This window comes from Drosophila gunungcola, assembly GCF_025200985.1.
Source record: "Drosophila gunungcola strain Sukarami chromosome 3L unlocalized genomic scaffold, Dgunungcola_SK_2 000005F, whole genome shotgun sequence".
Classification (NCBI taxonomy): Eukaryota; Metazoa; Arthropoda; class Insecta; order Diptera; family Drosophilidae; genus Drosophila; species Drosophila gunungcola.
The window spans coordinates 546,998-564,405 of NW_026453180.1; the positions used below are offsets into that span (position 1 = coordinate 546,998).

Here is a 17,408-nt window from a genome sequence, read left to right on the forward strand (position 1 = left end):
GGTATTTTTCATTTAAATAATTATTTTTATTATTTTCAAACTTCTTAACAATACACAAAATAATTGTTCGCACTACTTGGCTAAAATTTCCAGGCAACGGGTGTTCATTCCTACCAAATGAACAGCTATTGGCCAAGAAAGGCTATCGTTTAATCGGTTTAATTACGGTTTAATTACGCTAAGGGGCGAAGGGGGAGTTTCTTGGGATGAACAGAGGGTTTTGATATATTATTTACTTTTCGTTAATATGGCAAGATTAATACGTGAAACGATTTCTCCCCAATCACTTGCACAATTTCATTTGTGTGGCAGTGAGTACCCCTAAAATACCTATGCTAAGCGCTAATTGCACATAGTTTCGATTTATAAATAATGTTACATTTAGTTGTGATTAAGCATTAAATTAATTAACACAGATGTCGTTTTCTTTGTGTGTGCGTGCAGAAAAGAAAGGGTAGAAGTGGGTCCTTGAGAAGGTTAAGCTTTAAGCGTGGTGATATGTACAGGTTAATCGTAAGAGGGGGACTTCCCCCTGGCTGAGGTTCTACGGTTAGTTTTGGTGCCTCATTGAGTGAGTCGGGAGTCGGGTTAAGTGCAGCACCTGCATTAGCATGGGTCGATCTCTGGTCTACAGCTGATCAAGTTCTAACAGATCTTTTGAGTAGTTCTAGTAGCTTTTCTAATGAAACTATAGGTCTTGTATTAAAAACATCTTTGATTGTTTATGAACACGAAATATTCACATACATTTAAAAAAATAAATAATAATTTCCGATGTCATTTCATTGCCGCTGACACATTGTCTTAAAAGATTTCATAGCTTTTTCGTAATTTCTTCAATTTCTAATAAATTGTTAAAATTATGTGAAACCACTAATATATATTTATATTAAAATTTTGTAATAATGTTTCTAAAAAGAATATTGGTACAACTCAGAGAATAAAAAAATTCTAATTAATGTTGAATATTTACAACCACTTTAAATATTACATCTTGAACATCATTTCATTGCCTTTAAGATTTCAATGGTTATTTTAATTGGTTCAATTTTTAATTAACTGCTAAAAAGTAAACGAAACCCTAAGTTTAATAATTACACTATCTCAAAACATCAGGAATTTCTAATAAATATTAAATATTTACATGCATTTAAAATAATTAGCTTTTTGAAAGACTGGAATGAATATTTCAATGTTTTCAGTTTCTAATAATTCGATAAAGTAAATCATATTAAACCTAAAGATTCCAAAGGTAATTTCCCTAGATCTTCAGATTGTTTGATCCCCAAAACTGTTCGCCCCAGAGATCGACCCACACTAACCTCCATCAATGATCCTGTTCCCTAATCTCTATTCGTTGACCAGCTGCGCTGGACCCGGAGCATCGTAGGGCGCTCCATTGGCGCCCACAAACTGGTTGTTGTTCCGATGGACGAATCCCCGCCCAGGAGATGCATTGTAGTAGACCACCCGCCGGATGCCGAAGGGATCCACGTAGCCGAAGCTGCCCGCCCGCTTGCCATCCGCCGGATTGGTCTCCTCCTCGTGATACTGCTTAGGCAGCACGTAGCGGAAGCCATTGCGCGTGGTGCCCACGCCATCGTACTCGGTGGCGGCCAATCCCTCCAGGTGGTTGCTCTGGACTGGCCTTGGCCGGAGGCGCCTTCGGTAGCCGTGGGCGGAGGGCAGGGGCGGGAGCAGAGCCGCCTCCAGCGAGTTGACCTCCAGTGGCGACTGCGGCGGAGGATAGTATCCGTATCCGGTGCTGGAGGAACTGGCCGGCGGGGCAAACTGATAGGGGGCAGGGGCGGCAAAGGGCTGCGGCGAGGAGTAGCCATATAAATCCCCTCCAGAAATGGGTGCTGGGGTACTGGAAACAATGGCTATGGGAGCAGGTGTGGGACGCGGACGCAGGCGTCGCCTGTGGGCACTCAAGGGAGGCAGCATGTCCAGCGAAGGTGGTCTGGCCGTGGTGGAACTTATAACCGAACCAAACTGTCCATGGCCAAAAGAGCGATCCGCCTCGGCATCGTACACATTGATGGCATTCAGTTCGAAATCCTGGACAGGCTCAGCATTGGGGTGAATATCCACCAGCGGATTAAGGGGCGTGGCTGGCAGTGGCGACGAAAGCTGACCGCTGGCCCGAGGCAATTCATCCGGATAGTGATCGAATCCGAGTTGTGATTGCGGCTCAATTTTGGCAGCTTCTTCGGGTGGCAAGTAATTCAGTTTTCCCACGCCCGAGTCCACAATGTCCAGAAGAGACGGCTTTACGGGAGCGGGTGTGGTGGTGGAGGTGGTGCTGGATATGTAGCCATAGTTGGGACGCTGATAGCTGCCCAAACTGTTGGCCGAAGATCCTGATGAGCCGCCATGGACCAAGACGCCCGATTGCGCAGGTGCCGCCTTGGTGGATTTAATGGCATCCTAAGAAAAAGTAAATAATATAATATAATATGGTATGAAAAGAAATAAAATCGAAGGGTTTGTAATAATACTAAGCACCAAAAAAATTATAGTTATATAAACATAACACTTTAATTTTTGTAGTTTTGTTTTTTTTTTTCTACCATATTTACAACTTTCAAAAGTCTTAAAAAATGTTCAAAATATCTAAAATAACTCTTAACAAAGATTTTTATAAAAATAATTAAATTTGCAAATATCTAGAGCTTTTAAGGCCCTAAAGGCTAAAGTTATTAGCCGTTTATATCATATTAATTTAAATTTTCATGCTGTGAAATTTTTTTTAAGAAAGTGTTTGGAGTTTCTACTTATTTGTTTTAATTAAATTATTTTCAATTGGAATTATTTATTTAATTAGTTGTTATCATTGTTACTAAATTATTACTATTACTATTATACTTGTTAAAAAGTATATAATTTTCAAAAATTATCAAACCTAAAGAAAAATTAAGTTATCTGAAAAAATCGAGTAGAACTAAACAGTTATTTAATACATTATGTAAAAGCTTTTAATATGTTTAAAAGCCACTAATTGTATCTGAATGTTATTATTTTTTAAGATTTCGAATTATAATCCATTTTATGTTTATTTTATTTTACCTCAACAGCTCTTCCAAGGCCCACATAAATGGTCTTGGACTTGAGTATCCTGTATCCCTCCTTGTCGGCTATGTAGTCCTTCTGGCGCAGATAGCCCGCTGCATCGATCCAGGCCTCAGTGCCTGTAGAAATAAATATAGTATTTAAGAGGTTCAATGAACTCCCTCTCCGTATATGCATTTAATCACTCACCGATGACAGTGCCATCCTGCAGCCGCTTCTCCTTGCGGAACTGACCGCTGTCCGTTTGGAAGCGGAAGTACCGCTCCGGCCCCTCGTCCGTCTGGATGTGGTATTGATTCGCACTTGGAGTCTGGCTGCCAGAAACAGCCGCTGCCAGGGCCACCAGAGCCAGCTGAAAAGCAAGGGAAAGTGTCTATGAGTTGTGGGGAGGATTGGGATTGGGTATTTCTAACTAATCACATCCGCCGGCAGCTGCCCCAAGCCAAAACAGGCAGTCGTCAAATCAGTTACCGGCTTTCCGGTGGGGCAACTCAGGTGCATAAAGGAAAATTACACGAGTATTATATTTATTTATTGTCAAATAATTAAAATCCCCTTAAACGGCTATTTCGTAATTTCACACAATTGGTTTTAGGTGAAAACAAAATAATTATTTTAACAAATCTCTAATAAAAACTTGTACTACATGGAAAAAAAATGCATTTAATCATTAAATCTCAATATAAGAAGTTATACATTAATTTAGAAAGATATTTAATAAAGTTGAAGCTATACACCACTGCTGCAATGTCTAATCAGTCAATAAATTTATAAATTTGTTAAACATGTTTTTTTTATGACAAACAAATGATTGTATTAATTATTTGAAAAAAACTAGAAAAGTTTCTAATAAAATTCGAAAAACGATTTTCTTTTTCTTTAATTATGAGTTTTTTTTGTTTATCGTAAAGTTGCCCCTTTTTGCACCACTATTTCTCACAGTGTGTGGCACCTTTCAGAGTCAAGGTGACATTGGCCAAAGAGGAATCAATGGCACAAGATGCGGTTGTGCAACATTTCAGCAGACCGCGTGCGGAAATGCAGTATGTGAAAGTGTTTTCCACAGCAGCAGTAGCAGCAGCAGCTGAATTAATAAAAACATTGGCCTATCGAACCGGTTCACGTGGCGTATGCGTAATGCAGATGACTCGGTTTGGCTTTACTTGGGGGATTGGCATTACCATTACTCGGCTTTGTCCGTATTCATGGTTAAGGTTGGAGCTCGAACAATAATACTTCTGGCAATTATTCTAATGTATGAGCCACCCGCACGTTTAATCATTTACGCTTCAATTACATTCAGCATTCCGTCATAAATTTCCATTGCCTCGAAGGAGGGGTTTTTTTGGTGTGGGTGGAGCAGCTCTCTGAGCCAAGTTTACTGGCCAATTTCGGCTGCCGCTGACATTTTTATTTTAATTTCGTGCTCGTTACTCGCTTATTATACGAGTATGTACGTCTTGGCTCGACGCAATTTATGGCGCTTTAATTAATTGCTGTTGAGACACTTTTCGGAATAATAAAAATAATTGAACCGCAACGAATGAACTTCCTTTAATGTGGGATTTTTGTTCGCCTCCCTATATGATATATATGCATATCCATATAATTGATTTATGGCTTTACCTGTCACCTAACTAAACTTAGCTATTAATCAAATCTTAAGGAGTCACATATAACATCACCACAGAAATGCACTTTCTCATTTTTCCCACACAAGTACTTTTTTGGGAACAGATCAACAAAATATTTATGACAATTATTAAAAATTAACATGACATCACTAAGAATTTTTTGAAACATAATATTTTGAACTTAAAAAGAAAAAATGCTTTAGTCATGGATAAATATCATTTAGTTATTAAGCTCTTAAAAATTGGGAATATACTATTTTATACCTTCTCATTACTTACAAACAATTTCTTGCTCTGAAATTGTTATCTCCCAAAGCTAATTGAATTTCCACCCAAAAACCAATGACATAATCTAACAAAATACAACCCTCCACGCCCCAAAAAAAAATCGTTGCAAATTGCCGTCCATTTGTGAGATATTCGCGTGTCCGAGTCGAAGTGCCCATAACTGCTAGTATCTACAAGCTCCGTGCGAGCAGATGGAGATTTATTGGATCGGCTAACGCAACGAAATAAACTGCGAGCAAATTATTGCGACTGTTTCCGCTGTGTTTGGCCAAAACGAGAGTAAAAGTGGCCACCGGCGGGGCCGAACTCTCAATGAAATTTGTTGGCCCGATTTGGGAGCTGGGGCTGCCAGTTTAACCAACCGGTTGGACTCTGCAACATATGTTGCCGATGCATTTGCTGTTGCTGCCGCTGCTGCAAAGTCTTTGGTTACGTGAGAATCGAATGAGATGACTCCCGACGAGGCGAACTCCTTTTGGGCGCGAACAAAAGTGGAAAATCACGTTTTCCTTGGCGCGCAATTTTGTTTACTTTATAGTCAGTCGTTAGTTGCTCCGTCTGCCCGTCGAAACGGTAACAAAAAACAAAAAAAAAAACCAAGAAAACAAGAAAATCGTAAAGAGTTTCTTTCCGTTGCGCAACCATCGCCCCCGCAGCCTCTTCATCCACTTTATGGAGCCCCTTTTGTAACTTACGCAACCTAAAATTGCTCGGCTGACCCCAAAAAATGGAGTTGAACAAAGAACTCTGCAAAATGCTAGAAACAAAGCAATCATAATTCCCCATTGTTGGTGACCTTCGCCCGATCACAGTTCACTTTTTAATTAAAACCCACTTCAATTACGATCACAGTTCGCTCCAAATTTACCAGAGATGATAAATGAAGCGAGGAAATTGTACATGATTTTTTTTGCCTGCATTCTGAGCACGAACAAAGAGCTAATGAAGCCCATAGCCTTTCAAATCGATCCCATGCCCGAATCATGTGGATCGTATTTGTTTTTTGGCTCAGTTGGGTTGGTTCCGATTTGCTGGTTTTTAATCTTTTTCGGGGAGTGTTTTTGCTAACTCGCTGGGGAGTGCATGTTGTGATGGATTTCCATTTGGCTATTTCCCCGTATTCCATTTGATTATGCAGCTACTTCCGCCTGGGGGATGGGTGCCATGAATCAAAAAGGCTTGAAAGCCCACAGAAATCGACTGAGGAAAATCTAGTTCAAGTGTTCAATGTCCAGCAACCGACAGCAATGCCGATTTGCGGCCAAATCCGCTTCGAATAAATAATTTGTAAGACAAGTAGCATGATTCATGTGGCAAGAAAACCCACAGAAATTGAGAGTGGGAAATCTTGTTGAAGCTGAAAATATTAGCCTACAGCTTCAGAGGAAAAACTAAGTTGATTCATCTTTGGCAAGTATGTTTTTCGTTTCCAAGAAAAACTGTTTAAGACTGTCATATGCAAATTATACTTTTTTGATAAAAAAATATCCCAAAATGGAAACTCTTGTTCAAAAGACTTTGAAAACAAATTTAAAAACAACAAAGATGATTCATATAAACAAAGTCCCCCGCAATCGCAAAATGTGCTTCTTGGCTAGCTAATAAAGTAAATTAGTTGTTGACAACTTTATCCCAAATTGAAAGTTAGTATAATAATATAAAGTAGAAAAACTTACTCTTTGAGTCAATTTATTTTTCGATTTAGCAGATATTAACTTATAAAATATATAATTTTTTACAAATAATACAAATATCATTAAAAATTTAAAAACTGACAACATAAAATATTTGACAACATAATTTGTATAAATATGGTTTATGTAAAAAACAAAAGACTTAAGACACAAACTTGCAGGATTGTGCAGGAAAAAATAAATCTTTTGAGTCAATAAATTTTGTGATTAAGCACTAATTATATTGGGATGTAAAAGCTATTATTCAGCAATTGAATGGCTTCAAATTGTTCCCCACTGAGCGGGGACTTTTATATTAATGCCAAAATTTTATTAAATAATTACAAGTCACAAACATCATGTCAATAAGCTTCGTCAATGGGTATTGTTTAAGCCCCTCAGCTGCTAACCGAAGCAAATAATAATTTCTAATTGCTCAAGTTCCACAAACACGGCAGCCGCGCAAAACATGAAACCCTATATTCAGCTAATGAAACATTTCATTAGGCACAAACAATTCCAAGAATGTGACCCGCCAACGGCAACCGGCAAATATTGAATTACACTGAGAGCAGCCGAAAGATATTCGAGTAACTCATGGCTTGAACACACCCACTCAGATATTTCCGAAAGGGGCAAATTGGAGGGGAATTCTGACTGACAGCTCGCTGTCAGATTTCGAGCAAAGCCCGCAGATTTTTTGGCGGTGGGAAGCAGCTGACAACCAATAACAACAACAACAACGACGGTCTGCCGTACAAAATTGTATTAAATTTCGTTAGTTTTTTGACTTTTCGTAACTTGCAAAAAAAGCAACTAAGCAACAAAAAACTAAAAGAGTAAAAGCAAAAAAAAATAGTGTTTGCCTTTTTCGGTCAACGGTTTTTTGGCTGCGGCATTTCCTGTTTGTCTTGAAGCCCCACCAAAAAAAAAAAAACAGTACAAAAACTATATAGGAACATTGTAAGCAGTTATACAATCCACTTAATGGTGTCTATGAGCAGCAGCCATGCCTTCGGGCCAGGCTCCAACTATGGCTAAGTTGCGAGTGTGGGTTTTTAGAACCCGCCCCTGAATTGAATAACGAATAAATGCGACCACGCAGCAAGCTGCCTGTCTTGTTTGTCCCAGTCAAAAGCCACTCCATCCGATCGGTAGGGGTCTTAGTTAATAAATACTTGATTTACAGCCCCTAAATAACCCAGTTTTCTATCTACCGGACAGCTGCTGCCTGTTGCTAATCTCGATTTATAGAATTTATCAGTCAACTGCACTTGAAGAATTTGCAAACTGAATCAGATCTCACTTTCGATCAAGTGATGGCAATGTTTATGAATATGAAAAGGGTCGGAAGATCAATAAGATAAATTATAGTGCACTTTATATTATTTAAACAGCATATATCTGTACGGAATTCAGTGTCAGCATTAGTAATAATTTAAAGGCAAATAATATTTACAAAACTAAAAGATACCTTTAAAAATGTATTTTGTATTTATTAACATCTTGAATAGATAAAAGTGATATAAAATTGTAAGCATAAATTGCTTGTTTATTGTGTTCTATTAATTCAATATTTATAACTCGTTTTAGTAATTTTAGAGCTTAACACTCTTAAAAAAATAGCTTAAAATCGTTTCAGAATTATTAAAATAATAGTTAACGAATAAAGTATACTTAAATCGACTCACTTAAATTCTTTGCATAACCGGCACTCATCTAAACCAGCTTTAACCGCAGCTTGCATTGCAATTTATTGCATCATTTTCCAGCTGCTGCTCTCCATATTTGTGGCACTCGGGGTGTGATAACTCGATTATGGTAGTGAGTGTTGCGTGAACGGGTGTTATAATATTCGGTGTGTGTGGAAGTGACATGTGAGTTTCCCAATAGTCACGCATAGAACCAAACAGAACGGAACAAAAACACCAGAATGGAATTGATAATTAAGCGGTAATAATGCAATTGACATGCATGGGGCGGCTGTCAAAACAAATGTTTATTATGAAGAGTCATAAACAATTATTGAGGCATAAATGGCCATATGCATATGCTTAATGCATGCCGCCCCAAGCCCACCAAGGTCATCCAGAAGCGAGGCACGTGGGCGGACCACTCAGGGGCAGAGCTGTGAACTCAACTCAACCGAAAGCACAACAGCTGACAACCGAAGCGGCGCCAAAAGTTTTCCACCGGGCGACACTTCCGACACTTTTCACTTTTATTGAGTTGACACATTTATTAAAGTTGCATAATGAGTTACACAATTGCATAGGCAGAATGGAAGCCAGACTAAACCAGTTGATTTTAATTTAGTTTTATGTTTGTTTCAGCTCTAAATAGCACCCACAATTCATTGTTAAACTTGCCTTAATTGGAAAGCTGTAACTAGTCGTATAAAAAGTTTAATTTATGGGTTCGGTAATTTGATCTTTTCATAGATTTTAGCTGCAGTGGTAATTAAGCAATATTGGTCTCTATGCAGGGAAAACTTCTCTACTACTTTAATTTTGTGTAAGTCAAAATATATTATTATATAACTTTTGTTTAGATTAAATAAACATATATTTCTTTTGTTTTGTTATGAAAAACTAAAGAGCTTTTTGACAAAACCACGATACTATTTGTTACCTAAAATAATATTTTTAAAAAAGTAGCTTTTAAAAAGGATGTTTAGGAAAATACAAAAAATATTTATCAGTGAGTAAAGCCTAATAACTATAAGATAAATGACAATACAACTTAATATCTAGAGCAATATACTGTAAAAAATATGCTTATTTATAAGTAATTTAACAAAAAAATAAGCAGATTAATAAGATTAAAAAAGGAAATAATCACATCAAATTCTCTTTAAGATTGCCATCTATGGGTATTTTTTTTAAATGTTTTTATTATGATCCACAACTAAAAGTTGGTTTATATTTTATAAGAATTTAAGATGGCTAAGTTGCCCAATAAATCAGTTGCTTAACAAGGTTCTTGGCCAGACATCGCCTGCTCTGGGCGTCTGCGGATCTTCCGATTCGGCTGCGCCCAATTTGTCGAGGCGTGAAAGAGTGGAACCGAGCGGAGTTTCTTTGAGTTGGTCTGCTGGTTGTTGGGTAATGCCCCATGATGAAGGTCGACATCTGGTGGCGGGGAGTTGAAGGAGAGGAAAAGTGTGGCCCGCTAACCAAGTGGAAAATCCACCTGATGTGGCACCAAATGGCGCCGCCAGCTTATGATTCAAGCAGCCATCTCCGCCAGTTCGTGTCTTAAGTCTTTTGTATTTTTGCGTTGATTATTTTTTTGGTTTTTGCTTCGCGCTTCGTCGCCAAAATTGTTTCCGCAATTTGGCACTGCACTTGGCAGTTGGCAGCTGTGGGAGCTGCTCTTTGGCTGCTCCAATTTGTCAGCCATGGAACGACCGCCCCAGAAAACAGTGGCCAAAAAAACAAAAAAAAAAGAAGCGAATCGAAATGCCCGGCTGACATTCGGCCCCAAAAGAGAGTGAAAGCTGCACGAGCACATTGGGTATCGCATTAAATTTCAGCTCAGCTGCCACTTCGATTCGACTTCTTCGACTTCGACATGGGCCAATGCAGCAGGCGCAGTTGTTCATGGCTCGCTCGTGTTTTAATTTCGTGTTGTATAAAGTGTTGTTTTTAGCCCCCCCCCACCCCCTCCTCGTCCCTAATTTTCATTGTCAGCGTGCGGGCATGCAACTTCTTCTCTGGAGCCCCCGTCCCTCCCCCCTCTTAAATGCTAAGGCGTATTTCATAATTGCGCCTGAGCTGGGCCGCTGAAAAGCCGAGTGCCGAGAGTCCAGAGCCCGATGCACATATCAAGCAAGAAATTAATCATAGTAATTGCCGGCACTGAATTTGGCTTTTGTCTGCGCGCTGCGTGTAAATGAACTCCGGCGGAGAGCTGAGCTAACCAAAGCAAAGCAAAGCCAAGCTAAACTAAACTAAACGCTGTGGGAAAAGCCGCATTTTTTGGCAGAGACATGGCACTGCTCGGGCGCCATCTGTGTCAGCGTTATATGCAAAAATGCCAGCTATGTGTGATAATTGTTGTGTTTTACTTTCGAACTGATGCACTCGGGAAAATATTTATTAAACATAATTTGGCTCCTTATTTTTCAATTGGCTTTGTAAAGTGGTACCTAGCATTTTAATCATGTAAATAATACATAATAATTTTCTGACTAAAACTTTGGGTTTACTATTAAATTTGAAAAACCTCTAACAAGTTTCTTATCACCAATAAATTAGTTTTGGGAGAACTTTTTTTAAACTTCTTAAAATGATATTGTTTTTATTTAATTTTTTTCTTTAATTCATTAAATTATTTGTCTGAATTCATCACATTAAATAAATTTGTTAAGCATTATATATGAGGATTGTTATTGAAAAACTGCTTATTCGTTTAATATGTTTTCTTTTTGTTAATTCTGCAGCATCAATATTAATTTTGCTTTTTATTTTAAACTTAATAAATGACAGAAAAATTTTAAAGCTTTAAAAAATCAAATGCTTCTTGAAAAATAAAATGATTTTATCAATGGCTTTAATAGTTTTAATACATTCCAATTAAAAGTGATCAATTTAATGGCTTTTTTTCGCTGTGTGAAATTTCCATTGCCACTGGGTTGGGAAAATGTGAAAAAGGGCCAGGCCAGCCGGCTGTCGGCTGGCTTTGGCATACTTTCGATGCCAAGCGGATTGATTAGCATCTCTGCCCCGCTGCAGCTCCCTCATCTGGCATTCAACTGGCGTCCCATGCGTGGGACTCACTTATATTATTCGTTGGATATCTGTGCATATATTTCTTATTCTCCTCGATTAACTGGCGACATTGTTCCTCGCTCGCTGTCAGTTCTTGTGTGGGCAAAAGTGTCTCCGTTCGCAAGCGTGGTTGCTCGTTTGCACTCTAACAACTGCAAACTGTCAGAGTTACCAGTTACCAGCTTTATGCGCAGTCTGAAATTCGGGGCGTTACAGACAGAAGTGTGACTAGGAAATGAAATTTTGAGGCGAAGGATTCTGATCCTACACTCAACATATATTTAAATAATGCTAATAGTAGAAGCCTGTCAAACCAACATTTAAAAAACAATATTTGCTCTTTAAAAGTATACCATAAATGTGTACAAAAAAGGTTTGTAATAGAAATACTTAATTATAGGGAAAATAAAACTAAGGTGTACTTTAAATATATGTATCATCTCTCAGAAGTATCTTCTAAATTATTGAAAAAAAAATTAAACAAAAATAAATTATGCATAATTTTTCGGATGTACCCACTACGTTTATTGGAAAAATACAATTTAAAGTTCTGTAAAAAATATATCATCTTTCAGGTAGGTTATCAAATTTTAGATTGGTCGCTCCATTAAAATATAAATATAAATCAAAAATGTTCTGTAATTATATTGTATGAATTAGCTTTCAGAAGTACCTACTAAAATATCGGTATAAATAAAACAAAATTTTACTTTAATGGTCATCTTTCATAAATACCTAAAATTATCAGAAATTAAATTATCATAAGAAAAATATAACTTAAAGTACTGTATATAAATATATGATCTTTCAGGTAGGTGCCTTGACTAAATTTTAAATTTTTACTAGCTGCACTCAAATGAGTGACCTAATGGCTTAATTGCTATTGAGTCTCACCCAGAACATCTTCCCACATCACTCACTTGTGAGGTGACGGTGACCCGCCACTTATGGCTGTGACCGCATTCGGATTCGTTTCCCATTCGACTGCAAAACAGCAGCTGTGTCTAATTTGTTAAGAAGGCCATTAAAAAAAACAGTGCAAAATTCTCTGGCGGCGTGTGAATCCCACTCATAGAATATATTGTAGAGTGGTCAGGTAAATTAGCCACCTCGTCGGAACCAATAATAACAAAAGGAATTGGGTCAGCCTGTGGGATAGAAAGATATCTCGATGTGGCGGCGGAATGTGGTCCGAAAGAAAAGTTGCAGCATCATCGATGGTCGGTCACAGGGTTAAAAACAGTTTATGGGCAAATAATTTATGCGTGAAATGCAAAAAAACAAAATGCGAATTAGCCGCCGGCAGAGGCGGGTTCCATTTGAAATGATATTTAATAATGGGCAATTGTGAAATGGAAAACATGAGAAACAGAAATCGCCCGCCCATATATCAATCCATCTGGGAGAGTCTTGCATAATTATCGTAGGGCAACAGCAATCTGTTTAGGGAGTCTGGCCTTATGTTTTATTTTATTTGGCTTGGCCCAAAGCGAAGGTGAAGAAAAGTGCGAGACAAAATGGCAAAGACAATTTGAATTTATTTATGTCACTCTGCCATGGCTCGTTTCTTTCGCTATCTCTCCTATTTTTTTTGGACCTGGCTATCTCCCTCAAGGTCGCATAAATAATAAAAGTAAAATGTGGCAAGTGATTCCACTGCGCTAATTAATTCAGTTGCGCTAATTTCGCCCTGCTCTGTTTTGGTTTCTCTGAGTGCCCTGGAATCGGGTGTGATATATTTATGCACACATTTGTAACAAAAGGGTAGGAGAAACTTGGGGCAATAAAAAATGTATATTTATTATTTTATTATACCATATAATTCTTTAGTTTTACATTATTATTATATTTCCATCTTTGTTTAAGTATTAGGTTTTCAGAGTTAATTTACTTGAACCACTAATTGGACTGAGCATTATTTTTATTGTGATAGTAATAAAAGCTTTAAAAATGTTAATAAAATACCTCCCCAAAACTAATTTGAAATATGATTTGTTTGATCATTAATTAATAAAAATTAATTAATTTACTTTATATATAATGATTAAAATATGCTTTCGATTTATAGAATTTTATTTAAAAATAAAATTTTAAGGTATTGTCATCTTCGTTTCCTGAGTTCTACAAAAAATGCTCTGTTTTTTTTTGGGGTTTCTGTTTTCTGTTTTGGTTTTTTGATGCCGCACAAACTGATTTGCATATACTTAGCCAGCTCTTTTTCTATCTCTTTCTTTTCTTCTCTAGAGATTTGCGTAATTGTGGACTGCAGTTGGTTGTTTCTCCTTGGCTGCTTTGTTTTGATTTGTTGGCCCTTTCCGTAGTTCCCTTCAAAACTAACCTAATGTAAGGCCCACGTGCTGCTGCCCACTTTAAAAAAAAATGTAAAAAAGATACAAAGATATACGGAGTGAGTTGGAGTTCGGAGTATCTGAATAGCCCATAATCATCTGAGTCATCATCATCGTAATCATCATTCAAGATGCCAGTGACCTTTGGCGGACTCTTCATCTCTCTAGCTTCTTTTCGCTGATCAATATCTGGGGGAAGCCTCCATGTAATGCACGATTTTTGTCGAAACCGAATGATTGAGGCCTCCGAAAACAGTTAGGGCACATAGTTTTACCCCCCTTCTGTATTTGCCTGCTGACCGCTTCTATTCGTATTCAAATTTCTGACCAAATTATCTCAAATATGGGTCAAAAACTACAGGTTTCTCGTTTCTCGCTGCGAAATATGTGTTAATCACTTCCCATGAATTATTCAATAAATTTTCGTATAAACACAGCGACAGATTTATAAAGAAAGGTGCGAGTGTGTGTTTTTTGATTTATAGGTGGCAATTAAGAAAAGTGTTGCCAAACATAAGCAAACAATTTAGCAGGCGATTCTACACTAATTTTACGACTCTTAGAACACGTTTACAAGGCTACCAAATGTGCGGATTATGGAACCTCGCCAATCAAGGGTTACCCCATAGCCAGCTGGCTGGTTTTAAAATCAAAATTAGCGACAAGTTTGTAAGGAGGCCAATCATCTGCCGCCAAGTGCTTAATTAGTTGCGGGTTACTTAGCAGCCACTTAGGAGTTAATTGCTGTGGATAATTCCCCCTGACTATGGCCAACACGTAAAACAAACCAAACGATGCTCTTAAATCTTGTCCGCTTCACATAAATTTTGGGTCGAGGTCAGGCGGTTATCTATGGGAGTATGGATGGATTTACGACCCGACTAAGGGTGATTGAAATTCAACTCGAAAGCCGGCTACAATGTGATGGGAAAACTCTGGCTGACATCATCGAAAAACGTTCAATACAAACTAAAGTGGTGACAACAAAAAACTGTATTCTTTCAAAACAACATTCTTTTAAGCCATAACAGATTTCTCTTTCTCTTATAGATGTAAAAAAAAAAAACAATATATAGTGATTGTTTGAATAAGAGTGGTGAGAGTTCTAAAAATTTGTTTAATATTTAATTAATTTTATTTATATAAACTTGTTAATAAAAGTGCATAGCTAATAACAGGCAGGCATTTTTAATATTAAATACATTATTAATTTCGTTATTTATGAATTATTTAGTTGGGTATAAGGAGTTTTCCTAACCCATCAGTTTGTGCTCAAAGGATTACGAATTTTTGTTTAGCTTATTTTCCTTTTGAAAAAAAATTTTATTGGGGAAAAGATGTCTTATCTAACCCTTATCCATTCACAAATTGTGTACTTTAAAGTAGAACTTGATTTTGCATCTACTTTTTATTTTATCTAGGTAAAAAAAACAACACTGATATAAAATAAAGTATTTGAATTACTTAGCAGGCCAAGCCTTTGATTTCAGTAGTATATGAAAATAAATCGTATGAACAGATCATTGTAATAGCAGCATTCAATGCGGTTGGATCTTAGATCGAATTGTAAACTAAATTAAAAACAAATATTTTTCTGTTTTCTATTTCACAAGGTAAATCTTAAAAAATTAAGAAATGTTTGTAAAAGTATACAATAAAACAAATAGAAAAGAAAAGGTTAAAATTGGAGTAAAAAGTTGATCAAAATTTAAAGAAAATTTAATTTTAACTACTATCACAAAGTCTATTTCGAAACTTAAGGTTCCTTAAGTAATTTCACAGCCTAAGAAACCATTACTGAAGATCCCTACTCCTCAGCCTAATCATGCCGATGTCTCATGGGGATGGAAGCTTCCAGGGCGGCGGAGATCTGGCCAAGAACGAGTCCAACTCGCAGCAATCGCTGGGAGAAGCCAATGCATTTGCCGCCTGTCAGAAGCCACTTCTGGACGCCAACTCGCTGCCGGTGCGCCAGTACCTGGACCAGACAGTGGCCCCCATTCTGCTCCATGGACTGCAGGCCCTGGCCCGCGATCGACCCGATGATCCGGTCAGCTACCTGGCCACCTATCTCCTGAAGAACAAGAATCGCACCCTGGAGGTCAATGTGGATGAGAGCTAACCACTGTTTGCATTTTTATTGTTAAACATTTGTCAAACACTCTGTGTATGCCGATTTTCGTTCCCCTGAATTTATAGTACCCTTCGTCTTGTGCACAACTTATTGCTGATTAAAAGCTGGCCGCCACTTACCAGCCACGATTTCATTGTGATTTCCCGGTGTTTTTCTTTTGGTGTTTTTGTGTTTTTTAATATTTTTCCGATTTAATTTGCAATTTATCTGCCGTTGGCTTTTCACGGCTCTGTACACACGCACAAGATTTTCCAAATTATATCTCGCTCAGGGGTTGCCAATTTTGGCAATCTTCATTATTGGCAATTAGCCCAGCGAGGCTTTCAATTATTTCCAGCTCCAGCTGGTGTTTTATTTGGATATTTAATATTATTTTTTTTTTAACACTTGCGATTGCAGCCCACGCTCGTTGCAGCAATATGCTTTTTGATCGCTTTTGAGTTTGCGGTTTTGAGTTTCAGTTTTTTAAACTCGCGCTCGTGTGTCTGGTCGACTGGCTGGCTCGTTTGCCACTAAATTCGCAGCGCGCTTAGTTGACGGTTTAAAAACTTCAAATTCGAAACCGCTTCGGTTCAAATGCGAGCGCCAAAGCTTCGGCTCTGGGTTCGTGTGTGTTTTTTTAGTTTTTGTGAGTTCTGCTCTAGGCCCCCTCCCCATTTAATCTACTTTACGGGGCGTGTAAGCCGATTTCTCGGCTCTAAAGGCCCACCCGCAATTGTCACGCGCCAAAATCGAACTATAGCATACAATAATTGCATCTAATTGGTAGTTCGTTGGGGTCTAAAGATCACACAGTGCATCTTTGTTCCAAAATGAGTGATAAATACTTCAGGTGCTAAAGCCGCTCATTTTCGAAAGGGTTTTTAAGCCAGCGGCCTTGGCATGTTGGATCTTGAAGTGCGAAGCGGGTTCAAATCAAAGTGGAGTTAGATAACTTCACGTCTCGACAGTTTCCGATCAGTTAAAAAAAAATTATTAAAATACCCCAAGCAATATGCGAACAATTTTTATCGAGACAAATAAACACATCTAAAAACACAAAAAAAAATCTCCAAGCAATTCGCAATTTGAGTCAGCGATTTTTTGCTGGAAACGTAAATATTTGATAGTCAAGGGAGAAAGGCCAAGTGCAAAGCTTTATGTGATACCCTTCGCTCCAGGGAGAGGCATTATCTAATTAAAAGCGGAAGAGAAGGGGCTCTAGATTCCGTTCCCTATATCAATGATTCATTTCGGGGCTACCCACCTAATTAACACACTTTAAATCGCCTAATGGCTGCAACTTTGAAATTTAAGTGGAAACCGTTTTGTAAAAATATATATTTATTTTAAAGTATTTACTTGAAAGTGTTTTGTAGATTACTTTTTATAATTTTTTTTAGCTTACAAGTTAAGTTTTTCAAACAAATATTAAATTTAATTTAATATCAGACATTTGTATAAAAATATTCAGAACTGAAATTCCTTTGTAATTTAATTTTAGGTGG

General features: G+C 37.7%; 2 protein-coding genes across 3 annotated transcripts; one reads left to right on the top strand and one right to left on the bottom strand.

Moving 5' to 3' along the window:
- Positions 1-306: 306 nt before the first annotated feature.
- On the bottom strand, positions 307-16,422 carry LOC128259226 (uncharacterized). The gene is made up of 4 exons (XM_052991480.1): positions 16,041-16,422; positions 3,262-3,424; positions 3,070-3,191; positions 307-2,430 (listed from the first exon to the last, which is right to left on the bottom strand). Exons 1-4 carry the CDS (start codon positions 16,053-16,055, stop codon positions 1,351-1,353), a joined length of 1,380 nt encoding a protein of 459 aa, XP_052847440.1. The 5' UTR covers positions 16,056-16,422; the 3' UTR covers positions 307-1,350.
- On the top strand, positions 15,247-16,060 carry LOC128259227 (protein dpy-30 homolog). Of its 2 annotated transcripts, none has more exons than XM_052991481.1 (2): positions 15,247-15,400; positions 15,606-16,060. In XM_052991481.1, exon 2 carries the CDS (start codon positions 15,613-15,615, stop codon positions 15,907-15,909), a length of 297 nt encoding a protein of 98 aa, XP_052847441.1. In that variant the 5' UTR covers positions 15,247-15,400; positions 15,606-15,612; the 3' UTR covers positions 15,910-16,060. The 2 variants fall into 2 exon arrangements, with proteins under 2 accessions (XP_052847441.1, XP_052847442.1); XM_052991482.1 differs by lacking the exon at positions 15,247-15,400 and adding an exon at positions 15,407-15,548.
- Positions 16,423-17,408: the final 986 nt, after the last annotated feature.